We start from the raw sequence: 15419 nt of genomic DNA on the forward strand, positions 1-15419 counted from the left end.
CTGACTGAAACCCAGAATGGATTCACAACCCCACCAAGCTCGGAGCCACCAGCCTCCACTGCTGGGAGTTGTAGCCTAAAACATCTGGAGGACACCAGATTGGGGAAGGCTGCGCAGCCCATGATTGCTGGGATTGCCTTGGATGCTGGCAGTTTTGCTCTGTTATGTGTTTTCCTCCACAGAATTTTTCCTCCTCCACGTCTGTGCTAGGAATGTACGGGACACGATGCACGTTATGCTAGCGTAGCAGCAGCATCTCTCTCCCTCCACTGTAAATGGAGTACATGACTGCTGAGTCTGGCCGCAATCTTATGAAAACTTCCTTGGGAGTAAGTCCCACTGAATTAAGTAGGACTTACTTCTGTAAATATGCGTAGGGCCAGGCTGTCAGACTGTGAAATGAAGTATCAGATGAAGAAGCTCCAGTGATAGTTCAAGGATGTGATTAGTGTCCCTTCGGAGGCCACCTATAAAAGAAATAAGTACATATATTTAAACAAAATTGGAGCTCTAAAATGATGGAGGGGAGTAGAAAACTGAAGAACTAGAACTGCTCCTTTGAAGAGAGAGCTATGTTACACTGGTGAAGCACTTAAGGCTACCTGAATATAACAGACCTCTTTTTTTGTCCTAGTAATCCATTAATCAATGCAATCAATTGTCTACAGCCTGAAGTAATTAGTAGCAATAAGTGTTTACTAGGCCTGCGTCACAAGTCTCTTAGAAACCACACATTTTCCTATTCACATGTTCTCATCATAAATGAATCCTACAAACAGAGCTTTTTTTAGCAATAGTAATCAAAGAGAAACTTAAATACTTCTATACTGAAATGAATAAGATTAACTGATACCTTTGGTACACTTTGGGGTTATAGTATTAATTGGTCAAAATCTGAATTAATGTCAATAACTAGTATCAAGACATCCAAAGTAGTTATTAAATGGCAATTCTGTTGCTGCCCAGAAGTGATTAAGTATCTTGGTGCCTAGAGGTATCTTGCAAATGGTGAAATTTAACATATGTGTATTACTGGTGGAAATAGCTCTTCATTTGGAAAGATGGGCATCACTTAATTTAAGTAGTTGGGATAAGGTTAATATACCTAAGATGAATGTCCCGCTATGGGTAATTTATGCTTTATGTAATATTCCTTTATATTCCCCAAACATATTTTCAAAAACTTTATGCAGCATTTCAGTTTATTTGGGGCAGCTCTCCTCCCCGTTTTTCACTGAAGGGGATGCAGTTGTCAATTAAAGAGGGAGGATTTAATTTTCCAGATCTTAGTTTATATCATAAAGCCTATTTATCAACCCACATTAATGACTGGAAAATAACTTTTTCTTTTAATACTCCTCCATGGGTTGGAGTCAAATTATTTGGCACCTCTTTCTGGCTAGATGGCATTAGGATCTTGGTATATTAAAAGGAAAGGAATGGCTCCACTAGCCATTTTAGCAGTGAGAGAAACTTGGCATGCAATGTCTCATCAGCTACAGTTTCATCCATATTCTCACACCACATTAATTTTATGGGAGAATATAGTTTTGAAAATAGAGAGCTGGCCTTTTATGTGGAGGACTTCCACTGATAGTGGAATTTATACTTCAGATCAGTTAATAGGATCAGATAATGATTTTTTTTACTATTTTCAGTATTGTGGATTAGATATCATTTACCAGCTAGTGCTAGTTGGCAGTACATTCAGCTACAGCATTTGTTGGAGTCTATATTTGGGACATCAGCGATGAGTGCTTCAATGCTTTCTAAACTGTGGGAGGAGTTAATTGGTTCTTTACAGAAACCTAAGCCTACAATAGCTGTTTATAAAAGTCTTTTGAAATGTAGTAAAATAGATGTTCAGATTGTTGGAGAGGAATGGAGAAGGGAGTTGGAATGATCTATTCAGTCTAATAAATGGAGACTTGCCTTAGCTTCCATATGTACTATTTCTGTAGATTTAAAACTGAGACTGATTCAACAGAAATTGATGTATTGGACACTACAGAGGCTTGTTAAGAAGAAGCTGGTTAGCTCTGCCAGGTGCTGGAGATGTAATGAAGACAATACCTCAGTGAAGCATATAATGTGGGCATGTCCTGTAGTGGGTTCTTTTTGGTTGGAAGTCATTGCTAGTATAAATTTTGTTCTTGAAAAATCTGTGATAATAGCAGATGTCCATTTGCTTTTAAATTACATCCCTGTGATGTGGGGATTAACAGATGGACAGCAAAAGTGGATATTGACAGTCCCTACACTTGCAAAAAGACATACTTCAAGCATGGAAGGATAAACACCCACCACCTATCATCTTGTGGACTGAAGATCTTACTGCTCTTGCTTTAATGTATCTCCTACATCTGTCAATTTCGTATGGATACTTATTTAGATATACGAACTACTTATATTAACATATATATTTGAAATGGAAGTGTTAAATCCTTCCCCCTCTTTTCTTCCCCCCTTTTTGTTTTGCTGTTTGCTGTTGACGTCACTGTTATGACGTCACTGTTATTGTTGTATTTGCAAGTTAAAAAAAAAGGAGAAACTCTGAATCTGTAAGAACACACAAAGGTAGAATGATTAATTGTGTGTCACTCATCATCTGCCCTGCCAAGGGGTTAATTCAGGGGACAGTGAAAAATAAGAAATACAACTCCAGTTATGGGAAGACTACTCCAAACCAAGCATGACATCCCCAAATTCTCTTGAAAAGCAGTGGTTTTGCTAGGAATGTGAACCTTTAGCATTTATAATCTCATGTTGCATAATCAAAGAGGCTACGTACAAGTTCTCTGTAACAAAACTCTTCCACAGGCAGCCTTGCAATGCTTTTTGGAACTCTGGGCAAAGGGGGGCTCACCAGAGCTGAGAGGACCAGTGGAGGCTGATGGCTCCAATGTCAGCAGGGCTGTGAATCCACTCTGGGTTTCAGTCAGAACCCCGAAGGAGCTCTCCAAGGTGCTGAACCCAATCCCTCAAATAGGTTCAGCACCGTGGAGAGCTCCTTTAGAGTTCTGACTGAAACCCAGAGCAGATCTGCTGCCCCACTGACATCAAAGCCACAAGCATCCACTAGATAGGCCTGGAAGAAGATGCTTCCTGCTTCTCCTCTCCAACAGGCATTCCAGGTTTTGATATGTTTTGGTCCTGGGCTTTCCCAACTTATCCATGAGATCTGAAAAGCCTATGTCAGGGTCGAAGGAAAGGCCAGTTGCTTTTTCCTGCAGTAGGGTCATCTGAGCTGTGGTCCTGCTGTGTGACAACTCACGGCAACCCCATACCCTGCTGAGTCATTAGCAGGAAGACAAGGGCCGACTTGACAGAGAGACATACCCCTGATACGAGCACAGGAAGCCTATGCTCTGTTTACCTTTCCTAGTCAGGTGCTGTAGAAGTCTACAAACCCAGGGGTAACCCAAGCAGTCCATTGGTTGGCAGACTTGGAAAAAATAGTAAGGCATTAGTTTTATGTCTGGAATGTATCCTGGCTCTTGCTTTTAGTAATTTGCTAGACATTTATATGAGTCTTAATAATCACAGTATCCGCTATATGAGTTGTCAGGGTGATTCAGTCACTTTTACATAGACTGGGAGCTCAGCTAAGACTGGGAGACTGCCTGGGCAATTGAACAAAGTTAGCCAGAATGAGATACGACTTACTTTCATACTAATAGAAATATGAGTTTTATCATTCATTTCATGTACTGTATCTTTGTTCCTCTGTTATGGCCTATGGCTAATATGAAAACAAAACCGAACTGGAATATAGTAAGAAAGTAGCAGACAGACCTAAGTGGCCACAGAACTGAAAAGCCAACACTCCCTGTCTTGCAACCTGTTGACTTACGTGTGCACTGCAGTAGTTGGGAAGGGCAGATTATGTAGATCTGACGGGAATCCTCCCAGTTGTGTTCCAAGACTAGGTGGCATTACTGAAGGCCACATGGAAAAGCCAACCTGAGATGGAATGCCTGGTACCCCTGAAGATGTATAGTGATGATGATGTACTGTTGATGGTCGTGACTTCTCTGCCCTTACCAGAACAGGATTGGCGAACTGCAGATAGTTTAGAAAAATGAACATGATGATGTGTTAAATTCCTAGCTATCCAAGCAGACAAGGATGAGATTCTGATATTGGCAGCTTTATCATTTAAGATCCTTCTCCCCATGTTTCAGCCCCACAAACAACTTCCACAAATCATTGATAATCTTAGTTCCTACTGCATGAAGTGCCAGGAAAAAAATCTTCCTTGCTGCAAAGTTTGCAGAATGTTTCTCTTTCCAATGTTTATTTTTTAGATTGAAGATCCTAGCAAATTTAAGTACTTCTGCAACTGACATAAAATATGACAGCTGTGCAGTTAGTAGCTCATTTGTGTCTGTTACAGTCTAATCACAAGCCTCCTCTTGAAGAGGAATGACTTAAAAACATGCTATGCATGGTGAGGGACCACAACAGGATTTACATCAGAGATTGGCGTGGCTGCTCGTCTTTGAGGGCAATGCACAACCAGCAGAATCTCTACTAAAGACTTGGCTATGGGCAAAAACCTGATGCCAGCTATCATATATGTCAAAGGAGAACGAGACAAAATCAGTAAAACATATTGGAGCTTTGCCATGTCATAAAGCAGGTTAAAAAAAGGAAATAGTGAGGTGATTGTGCTGGTTATTTATGGTTGGATTTACACATTGCTTAATGGCTTGAAATAAGCCAAACTAGTTGTCAGAAGCCATCAGACGTTGTTGTGCAGGGCCCCAGGTTTCCCTGGTTGCCCAGTGACATAGAATCATAGAATAGTAGGGTTGGAAGGGGCCTACAAGGCCATCGAGTCCAACCCCCTGCTCAATGCAGGAATCCAAGTCAGAGCATCCCTGACAAATGGCTGTCCAGCCTCGTCTTGAAGGCCTCCAGTGTGGGAGAGCCCACCACCTCCCTAGGTAATTGGTTCCATTGTCGAATTGCTCTAACAGTCAGGAAGTTTTTCCTGATGTTCAGCCGGAATCTGGCTTCCTGTAACTTGAGCCCATTATTCCGTGTCCTGCACTCTGGGATGATCGAGAAGATATCCTGGCCCTCTTCTCTGTGAAGCTGTTGCATGAGCCTGCAACAGCTAGGGCTAGTTGAACTTAACAAATGGGAACCAGGTCAAGGGCTCTGAGAGAGGAGGAAGAGATGGGGCAGAAGCAAGGGATAAAAGCCTGAATGCTGGAGGTACATGGGAGGGGAAAGGAAGACAAAGCAAGAGAGGCTCAGGAGGAGAGGCTCGGGGAGCAACTCTAAAGGAACCCACACCAGAAGGTGCAAAAAGGGGTAATAAGCCTGGAAGGCTACTCACTGGCTCCCTAGAAGGATGAAGAACTGAAACAGATGACAGGCTGCTAGGAACAGTAGGAGGGACCTTCCAGCACAGACAGCAGTGAACAGACAGATACAAAAGGGAGCGGGCATGAAAAGACTTAGCCACTTCTGCAACAAACTCAGTAACAGTTGATCCTAATCCCACACTACTTACTGACAACTTACATCATGACATAGGTAATCTTTCTGATTCTACAGATACTTACCCATATGTCCCACAGACATTCAGCCTGCTCCTGCAGTCATTTGCCTCACTTAGTGAACCTTCATCCTGGTCCTGCACATACTTACTCATAACACCCACAGACATTCATCTTGGTCCTTCAGTTACTTACCAGTATTGCTCCAGGCCATACCATGTTATCCTGTGGATACTTACACAGTAACCTAAGAAGTGATCCTGATCTTGCAATCATGGACTAAAATGATCCTGTGGAATAACATGGATCAATAAAGTCCATAGTCACTATATTTAGGTTGTCAAGTTGTTCTTTTTGGATGAAAGCAAAGGGAAATGACATGTTCCCCTTCATAAAGGGGATACCCAATGAGACAGTACCAAAAAAACAAAACAAAACACTGCCCAGAGAGCTTCGGCTATGGGGTGGTACAGAAATATAATAAATGAATGAATGAAAAGACCAAATGAATCTGTATTCACTCAGTATTTTATTTTATATGATTTCTTGTTTACCTCCAAGAATTTCATACAGTATATAAAATATTTATTTAACATTTATTTATTTCCTTATAGCCAAGATGACCAACCATTAAAAACCAATAAAACCAATTATTGCTTGGGGGCTTCATGAATAACAAAAATCAGTAAATATATCCAGTATATAGCAAGAGAGAGAACATGTGTGTGGAAAACAAATACCATGAAAAGTGGAGATGCGGGGAAGCAACGGCAGCCTGACTGCAGAGCTCTGGACCTCCTCAAAGGTATGTAAGCTAAACTTGCCCACTAACAATATTAATCACCCTGCTCTGATTTTGCTCCCTGCCTCCTGAGAATCATAATTGCAGTGCCTAAGGGTGAATCTGTAAAGACAGGGTTCTCTTTATAATGGAGAATGATACTTACTTTCTGAACAGGCCAAGGAGAAAAAACTATGGCAGTTTCAGGTCTTATCTCCCGTAGCTCAAGGGAACTAAATACATTATACCAAATCTGACTTTCCTCTAAGTGAGCTTACAGTGCAAAGAACACAAGGTACCTGACACTGTTCAACTTTCTAAGTGTCCAAATGCCCAGAGCTGGCCTAGACTGCCAGTGCTTGCTCTGGCTCTGGACGGGGCAAAGACATAGCCTGCATGGTGCCCAGGATGCTGTGCATTTATTCAGTTAAAAACTTGCTATAACATCTTACATCCAAAATTTTCAAGGCAGACTGCAACCAACTACAATAACATCTGTTTTTAGCTGACTTATTAAAAGCCTGGCCAAAAAAGAAAAAGGTCTTCACCTGATATTTGAAGTTATCAACTGCAGAAGCCTGAAAAAGTCTACTCCCTGCACTCAAGAGATCTAACTTCCATAGGACTGAGACCCAGATCAGAACCTCACCTGCAGAACTTAAAGAGCAGAGAGATTAGAGAGATATACTGACCCAGGCCTTTTAAGCCAAGCCTTAAACTGCAATCCATACTGATACCTGATGAGAATGAGATCAGGTTTCTTTTGAATACGCTATACCAATTATTGATAAGAACTAGTTACCATACAGAACTGCACACTGCTAGCAGCCAGCTGACTCACTCTCCATACTCCCAAGACACAGGTGGACTGCACCTCAATATTTTGGAAACTCTACCATAATGAAACTGTCCAGCCTTTAAGATAAAACAAGTCATCAGTTTGTATCCAATGGTTTGTATCCAATGTTTGTCTAACTTAGAATAATAGAATAGTAGGGTTGGAAGGGGCCTACAAGACCATCGAGTCCAACCCCCTGCGCAGTGCAGGAATCCAAGTCAGAGCATCCCCAACAGATGGCTGTCCAGCCTCGTCTTGAATGCCTCCAGTGTGGGAGAGCCCACCACCTCCCTAGGTCATTGGTTCCATTGTCGTATTGCTCTAACAGTCAGGACATTTTTCCTGATGTTCAGCCGGAATCTGGCTTCCTGTCACTTCCTGTCATTATTCCATGTCCTGCATTGTGGGATGATCGAGAAGAGATGCTGGTCTTCCTCTCTGTGACAACCTTTCAAGTACTTGAAGAGCGCTATCATATCTCCCATCAGTCTTCTCTTCTCATGGCGAAACATACCCAGTTCTTTCAGTCTCTCTTCATAGGGCTTTGTTTCCAATCCCCTGATCACATTTGTTGCTCTCCTCTGAACCCTCTCCAGCTTGTCTGCATCCTTCTTAAAGTGCGGTGTCCAGAACTGGACACAGTACTCCAGATGAGGCCTAACCAGTGCTGAGTAGAGGGAAACTAGTACCTCCCGGGATTTAGAAGCTATGCTTCTGTTAATGCAGCCCAAAAGAGCATTTGCCTTATTTGCAGCCACATCCCAGTGTTGGCTCATCTTCAGCTTGTGATCTACAACAATTCCAAGATCCTTCTCGCTTGTAGCATTGTTGAGCCACGTATCCCCCATCTTGTAACTGTGCATTTGGTTTCTTTTTCCTAGGTGCAGGACTTGGCATTTATCCCGTTTAAATTTCATTCTATTGTTTTCTGCCCAGTGCTCCAATCTGTCAAGATCACTTTGAATTCTGTTTCTGTCTTCCAAGGTTTTAGCTATCCCACCCAATGCTGTCATCTGCAAATTTGATCAGCATTCCCTGCACCTCCTCCTCCAAGTCATTAATAGAAAAGTTGAAGAGCACTGGGCCCAGGACTGAGCCCTGTGTTACCCCGCTCGTTACCTCTTCCCAGTTTGAGAAGATTTCCCAGGGACTGATGTCAGACCGACTGGTCTGTAGTTCCCAGGTTCCTCCTTTTTACCCTTTTTGAAGATAGTGGCAACATTAGTCCTTCTCCAGTCATCTGGCACTTCACCCGTCCTCCATGATTGCTCAAAGAGAATAGACAGTGGTTCTGAGAGTTCTTCTGCCAGTTCCTTTATTACTCTAGGATGCAGTTCATCTAGCCCTGGAGTTTTGAACTCATTCAAAGTAATCAGGTGTTCCTTGACCATATGCCTATCGATCTCAAGCTGCAATCCTGCTCCTTCAGCCTGTACTTCGCCTTTGCCAGGGGCGTCATAGACCCTCTTTTGGGACAAGACTGAGCCAAAGTAGGAGTACTTCTGCCTTTTCTTTGTCATGTGTTATCATTTTGCCATCCTTATTTAATAGCTGAACCACCATTTCTTTCCTCTGTCTTTTACTATGCACATAGCTGAAGAAAGCTTTTTTGTTGCTTTTAGCATCCCTTGCTAACTTCAGCTCATTCTTAGCTTTAGCCTTCCTGACGCCATCCCAGCAATTCTGTGCTACCTGCCTGTACTCTTCCTTTGAACCCTGGCCTTCTTTCCATGTCCTATATGTGTTCTTTTTTGTTTTCAGGTCATCTCTGACCTTTTTGTGAAGCCACATTGGCTTCTTCTGTTGTCTTCCACCTTTTCTTCTTGTTGGAATTGTTTGCAATTGTGCCTTGAGAATTTCCTTTTTTTAGAAACTCCCACCCATCTTGGACTCCTTTTCTCATTAGAGTCACTTGCCATGGGACCTTACTGATCATTGTTCTGAGTTTATTAAAATCAGCTTTCCTAAAATCCAGGGTATGCATTTGGCTATACTCGGCTTTTGCTTCCTTTAGAACCATGAACTCAAGTATAACATGGTCGCTTTCCCCTGGAGTTCCTGTAACTGCTGCTTTATCCACTAAGTCATCTCTGTTGGTTAGGATCAAGTCAAGGATAGCCGATCCTCTAGTTCCTTCCTCTACTTTCTGTAGGAGGAAGTTATCTGCCACACAAGTCAGGAATTTCCTGGAGGGGCCATGCTTTGTAGAATTTGTCTCCCAACAAATATCGGGGAAATTGAAGTCCCCCATTACTACTACATCATGCTTCCTTGAAACATTGGCTATTTGTTTTTCAAAAGTTTCATCCTCGTCTTCTCCTTGATTGGGTGGCCGGTAGTAGACTCCGACCATCAGGTTCCTTTTATTCTTTGCCGCATTTATTTTAACCCAGATGCTCTTGATGGGTCTACCCAGCTCATCCTCCTGTATTTCTCTGCAGAGATATGTATTTTTAACATATAGTGCAACCCCACCTCCCTTTCTGTTCCTCCTGTTCTTTTTGAACAAGTTATATCCTTCAATTGCTGTATTCCAGTCATGAGAGTCATACTTCAGTCCCATTTATTTAAATGGCTCTACTCTAATACATTGCATTACTACTACTACTACTACTACTACTACTATTATTACTATATATGCCAACATATGGCATATGCTGTCTGTTATAGATCTTATAGATATGTTATAGATCTGACTGTGTTGCCAAAGATATGTCTAGCCTTGGATTTCTGGCCTTTCATCTGCCATAACTTGATATTCAAAGTCCCTTAAAAACATATTTACCTGGTGTCCATGGTGAAGCATAGGCATCCCAAGCCCACTAGCTGGTGAATAAACAGGTGGTGGTAGGGATTTCAGCATCATGTTCTGCATAATGATCTGGTGCATCTGTGCATTTTGCATTAGCATCATCTCCACCATATCTAGGAAGGTATGCAGGACAATATCAAAAGGCCACTCCCTGCTAACTACAGAGATCACAACAGAATACAAGGAGAGTAGCAGCCTCTAAAGCAAGGGTGGGCAACCTTTTTTTCTGTCAAAGGCCATGTTCATGCATCTGTCAGGGGCTGCATGTTGGCAGTGAGTGGGGCTGAAACCAGCAGGCCAAAGCCAAAAGTGAGTGGGTCACCCCTTTTTCTGCCACTCTCTTTTCTCTCTCTTTCTGCCACCCCCTTTTCTCTCCCCCGCTTTTTCTTCCCATCCAGCAGGCTGCCAGGGAGGTAGCAGATGGTCCTTGCCAGAGGTCTTAACTGATTGTCTGCAGAGGGCTTTTGAAATTAGGGTTGCAGTTGCATGAAATTAGGCTGAGGCTTGCATTCTTTTATGCCAGCATCCTTTCTGAATAAAGCAGCCCAGCAGTGGCTAGATTCTGGCTGTGATCTTTGTGTTTTAAACCATGGAAGATAAGCAGTATAAGTAGGTTAGTAAGGTTCCAGCTGCATGACTGGAGTAGATGGAAAGGAAGAATTAAAGATATCCCTACACTTCCTTGTGTGCTCTGGATTGGTTCGTCATAATGCAGGTCCACCAGAGGATGCGACCTGGTTATAAGGACGCATGTGGCTAGAAGACTAACTAGCCTTCCACTACATGGGAAAACAGATGTGAGGATCTTTAATTGTTCTCTATATTAAGTTATCACTAAGGGCCAAATTAGATGTGACATGGGATACACGCCCAGTGTCTACTCACCCATGGGTAGGAAAGAAGCTGGGAGGGACGATTTTGAAAACAGAGGTAGGGGAAATTGCTCCAAACAGATTCAGCCCCTCCCCCATTAAAGTTTTTTAAAAGTTGGACAAGTTGTTCACATATATCCCATGTCACGTTACATCTAGTTTGGCTGTAAAGTAATTTGCTATAATTAGGCTTCAATCATTAGCAGAGGAGGAAAGTCACCATGGTCATTGTGCTCATTATGGATGCTTCCCAATGAGGCTTTTATGGCACCATCACCCTGCCTCATTTCTGGATGTTTATGGGGAGTTCAGACATTGTCATCTTCTACTCATGATCCTCCCATGTTTACTTATCATTCTTCTATCTTTTTTCTTGAATGCAGATAATCTGCAAAGGAGAAAAAGTTGGAAGACCTGCACCATGCCTTCTCATAGCTAGCACTAGGAGCCCTCCATCTGGAAGCACACTATGCCTCAGGGCTACCCAAACAAAGGCAGGAAGAGATCCTGGATCTACTCTTGTTGCATCCTGCTACAACAGCATATTATGAATGCAGTAGGAATCCCAGGTTTAAGCTTTCTCACAGACTTCAGGGGTTCTGGCCACTCTCTTCCTTTTATGGAAGCATTTCACATCTTTTACATCTCAGCTGTACTATAATGCTCTGAAAATGCATTAACTTAATTTGGTTTTATGCTATATTGGGATTGTAGAAATAGTTTCCAGCTGCTGCAGTGTACAGCTTGGGTCACAAAAGCATCTCTGCATGCTATGTACCTTAGTCATGGAAGAGAGATGATGTGGAGATAAAAAATAGCTGGTCAAATCTCTAAAGGCCTTTATACCCTGATTCTAAGTCTCTTTACTCAAAAGTAAGTCCCACTGAGTTGAATTAATCTTATTCACAAGTAAATGGGCATAGGATTGCACTTGCATGGCAAAATAGTGTTCAAGGAGGTTTACCAAAAGTCTACATAGGACTGCAGTCTTAGAACATTAATGTTTACCTTCCTTAATACTCCCAGAGCGGGGGGCTGGGAAAGGCTGTGGAGATGGAATCTGGGTAATGAGCGGTGGATGCTGAGGTATCTGTTGAATAATAGTTGCTGGCTGCTGAGGCAACTTGGACAAGAAAGAAGGCAAAAACAGAATAGTCAGGGACCAAGATTTGGGGCTGTTGAATTAAATCCTATCAATGTTCAAAATACTAGGCAGTTAAACATTTTAAACTGACATATATTTGATGTTCAGACTAATTATTAGGAAGTACAGAAGTGGAGGATAAATTGACAAGTTCTTTGGGAAGTAGGAATATGGCTCTGCTGGGCTAAAATGTGTGTGGAGAGGATGAAACTGAGAAGGATATTGACAAAAGAAGAATATACCCCTGTGGGGCCACATAGTAGACAGATGGACTTACGACCATGCACATTTGTGCAAGATCACTAATCAAAATTTTTTTTTTAAATTACCATACTGTTTCCACAAATTTCAAGATCCCCAAATTTTAAAAACCTCACTTTACAATTTCTGCACATGGCACAACCTGAAAAAAAATGTGTAAAATATTTCTGGACTCAGGAAAAAAAATCCAGTGCTATCCACCACTGCTTAATGGAACAGAAATGCTGCAGGATCGCATCGGGCTTAAATGGAATGGAATCCCCAGCATTGCCCATCCCTAGTTTCAATGCATATACAAATGCATTTTTATCATCTTTTATCTGGATGAACAGTTATACAGTTCCAAATTGTATAACTGTTCATCCAGAATAATATGACCTCAACATCATTCTGTTTCCTCTTTCTTGAATTCTATTCTACCTAGAATTGCCATCTGACTAGGGAAAAAAAACCTGGCCTGCTCCTGTGTTTTTAACAGCAGTTTGATTTGCAGAAATCAGCATGAACATGTGAATATTTTTATGGCACAGAGATAAGCATATTACTTGTTAACATCTGCAGTAAAAAAAAAGGGGGGGGGGCAAGCCCAAGTCCAGCACTATCCTCAAAGCTCTATTGTTTTTGGCTTACTGCTAATGGAACTGATCTTATTGCTGAAAGACTTGCAAGATAAATGATTTGTGCTTCCTAGAGATGGTTTTGCTGGTATGAGTCTAATAATGAGGATTTTCCTCTCCAAAAATATAGTATGAGGCACTTACTGTCTGCTGGATAATTCTTGGTTGTTCAGGTACAGGAGGAAGAAGGGCAGTTTGGTAGACATGTTCTGGTTTGAAGCGCTTTCTTGGGATTTTTAATGATCCATGTGGCAAAGAAAACTCTTCCAAAAGATTTTGCTCCTACAATACCAATACATATACATTCATTCCCAAGTAGATACATTTGCTAAAGGAAATCCTTCTGAAATAACACAGAAGTAAGATATATAATCCTTTCCCTGCCAAAGGCATTAATGAAAAAATTGAACACTTAAATTTTCATGTAAAATATTAAAAATTTTAGGGTCATAGCAAATGTGACAGATGCATGACCACATCGCCCAATTTAATTAAACTTTAAAGATGCTGTGGAGAATTTTGATTTTGATAGGAGGAGCAGCATTGTAGAGAAGGGGTTGTTCATCCTTTCCCCATAATCTTTTGTCTAAATCACTCCACTCCAAAGGTATTCAATGGCTGAAATTCTGTTACTTGTACTGTGCCTGCATTTTTTCCATTGCAGGGCAAAGAGATGCTTTGGGGGTATTTAAATCAGGAACACAGCTTTCCCCCAGCACCACCACTCTGATCAGATCTGAGCCCACCACAGCTGATGTAAAGTAAAAGAAAAAAGTAAGAGATACGATCACAGATATCTCAGGTTATATCTGATTTAGCATTTAGGAAAAAGCACCCATGCTTTTGTCTGGGGGGCAACATTCTATTTATTGCTTGCTTGTGTATCTTATACAAAAAAGTATGATGTTTTAATTTATATGTTTATTTCAATTGTATTTAAAATTAAATTAAAAAGAGACACATTTAGCTTGCTTATTTTGAGACCTCTGCATGACATTATGGCAATAAAATGAAGAAAACTGATATAGTAATATTTTAATCGTTTAAAGAAAACTGATATAGATATTTTAATATATGCAATAATTCAGATAATATTTGTAAATATATGTTAAAGACCCAACATGATTGGTCCTTCACAGCTGTATGTTTTAAGACCAAAGCAACAGTTGCAAGCCTCTGGACCTTCCGAAGTTGCCCACCCTTGCTTTAGTATATAAGCTTAGGTTTTCCAAGGCTCATTAAAGCCCAAGAACTGAGCTTACTATGCCAAACCAGAGTACTTTGTGACTCAGATGACCTCATCTTTAATCAGATAATTATCTGAATTCAAAATGTTTGCTGGCAAAGGAGCTTTGAGAAAGGGAAATACTTGATCCGCTCTGAGAATCTCCTAACTAGGAGATGCAGTATAGGTGCTGCTTCAGCAAAGCATTCAGAAAGAAAAGGCCCCATCTGTCTTTGAGACTGCGTATGGCATGCTATCAAGAATGCCAAGCTCCGATAAGCCAAATGTGACTCAATAGTCATATTTTAATAGTCACATATTTAATATCAGCTGAACATGCATAGGATTGAATCTTAAGTATATTTCACTGAGATTTCTTGAAGAAGATATTTGGAAGTATTGCTTGTGTCATACCCTGAGCTGCTGCAGAAGATCTTTTCTTCGTCTCAGTGCGCTCTGTAATGCATAGCCATGGCTGCCATAATTCCCTGCAAAAAGAGTTGGAGACACTGCTGTCTTCTATAATGTCTTTCTTTCCTATTTTTAATTATTTTATAACTTTTTTACAACAGGAAAGGGAAATGGATAAAGAAGGAGGAAGGAACATAACACAGAAGAGAAGGGTATTTTAAGACAGCTGGGTTAGATAATGCGAGAAGGGGTGTATGGGACAGTAAATCAGTTACCTCTTTTAATGACATCTGAATATATGTTCGTATCAGCTTCATTTCTTATTATTTTGGAATGCCACAATTTCTACCTGTTTGTACCCTTCATGCATTTTCTGGACTAGAACTGTTGCTTTCTGAAGGAGAGGTTCAGAAGACCAAGAATCACCACCTCACAAAATCTAGGGCGAAGTATGTGCCTAGAGCTTAAATATTTAGGTTTAAAATATTTTTAAAGGGTCAAATGGAGTGTGTCTCTGTGTATGCACAATTGTTTTCTAGTGGGGCATTGCAACTATCATGAGTAAAATCAACTGTGAGTCTGCACAGAAGCTGAAATTGTTGCATTTGATTACAAATACACTTATCTGGAAGAACAGAACATGAAAAGCAAACTTGTTTAGAATTACAGCTCATGGTCAAGCTACATGTTACACACAAATGTTTATAGTAGCAGCCTGGTGGTTGTTTTTACTGGGTGTGGGAGATTCAAAACGTAGAAATGGTGGGTACAGAGAGAGAGAGTGCCTCCCATCAATTCTCTGCTCCCAAGCACCACAACCCCAAGGAATATTTTCCAGCTTGAAAGGAACACTTATATCTAATGTGTAGTTTGACCTCAAAGTTCAAAGAAGGTATTTTACTGTGTCCCATGTGTAGCCATCTACATGAATAGAAACTTCTAGTAAAA

General features: G+C 41.1%; 1 protein-coding gene across 1 annotated transcript in view; it reads right to left on the reverse strand.

Annotated features, from left to right (window-relative positions):
- Window positions 1–3402: 3402 nt before the first annotated feature.
- Window positions 3403–15419, reverse strand: part of C1H21orf58 (chromosome 1 C21orf58 homolog) — a 31864-nt gene continuing 19847 nt past the window's right edge. The window contains exons 3-8 of the mRNA XM_084830264.1: window positions 14475–14548; window positions 12980–13117; window positions 11822–11936; window positions 9915–10054; window positions 3854–4062; window positions 3403–3445 (exon numbers count right to left, since the gene is read on the reverse strand). Of these exons, the coding sequence (XP_084686390.1) occupies window positions 3403–3445; window positions 3854–4062; window positions 9915–10054; window positions 11822–11936; window positions 12980–13117; window positions 14475–14548 (719 nt within the window). The remainder of the gene's footprint in view (window positions 3446–3853; window positions 4063–9914; window positions 10055–11821; window positions 11937–12979; window positions 13118–14474; window positions 14549–15419) is intronic.

The sequence above is a fragment of the Heloderma suspectum genome, chromosome 1 (genome assembly GCF_057233095.1).
Source record: "Heloderma suspectum isolate Gila_16-S chromosome 1, 16-S_ref, whole genome shotgun sequence".
Classification (NCBI taxonomy): Eukaryota; Metazoa; Chordata; class Lepidosauria; order Squamata; family Helodermatidae; genus Heloderma; species Heloderma suspectum.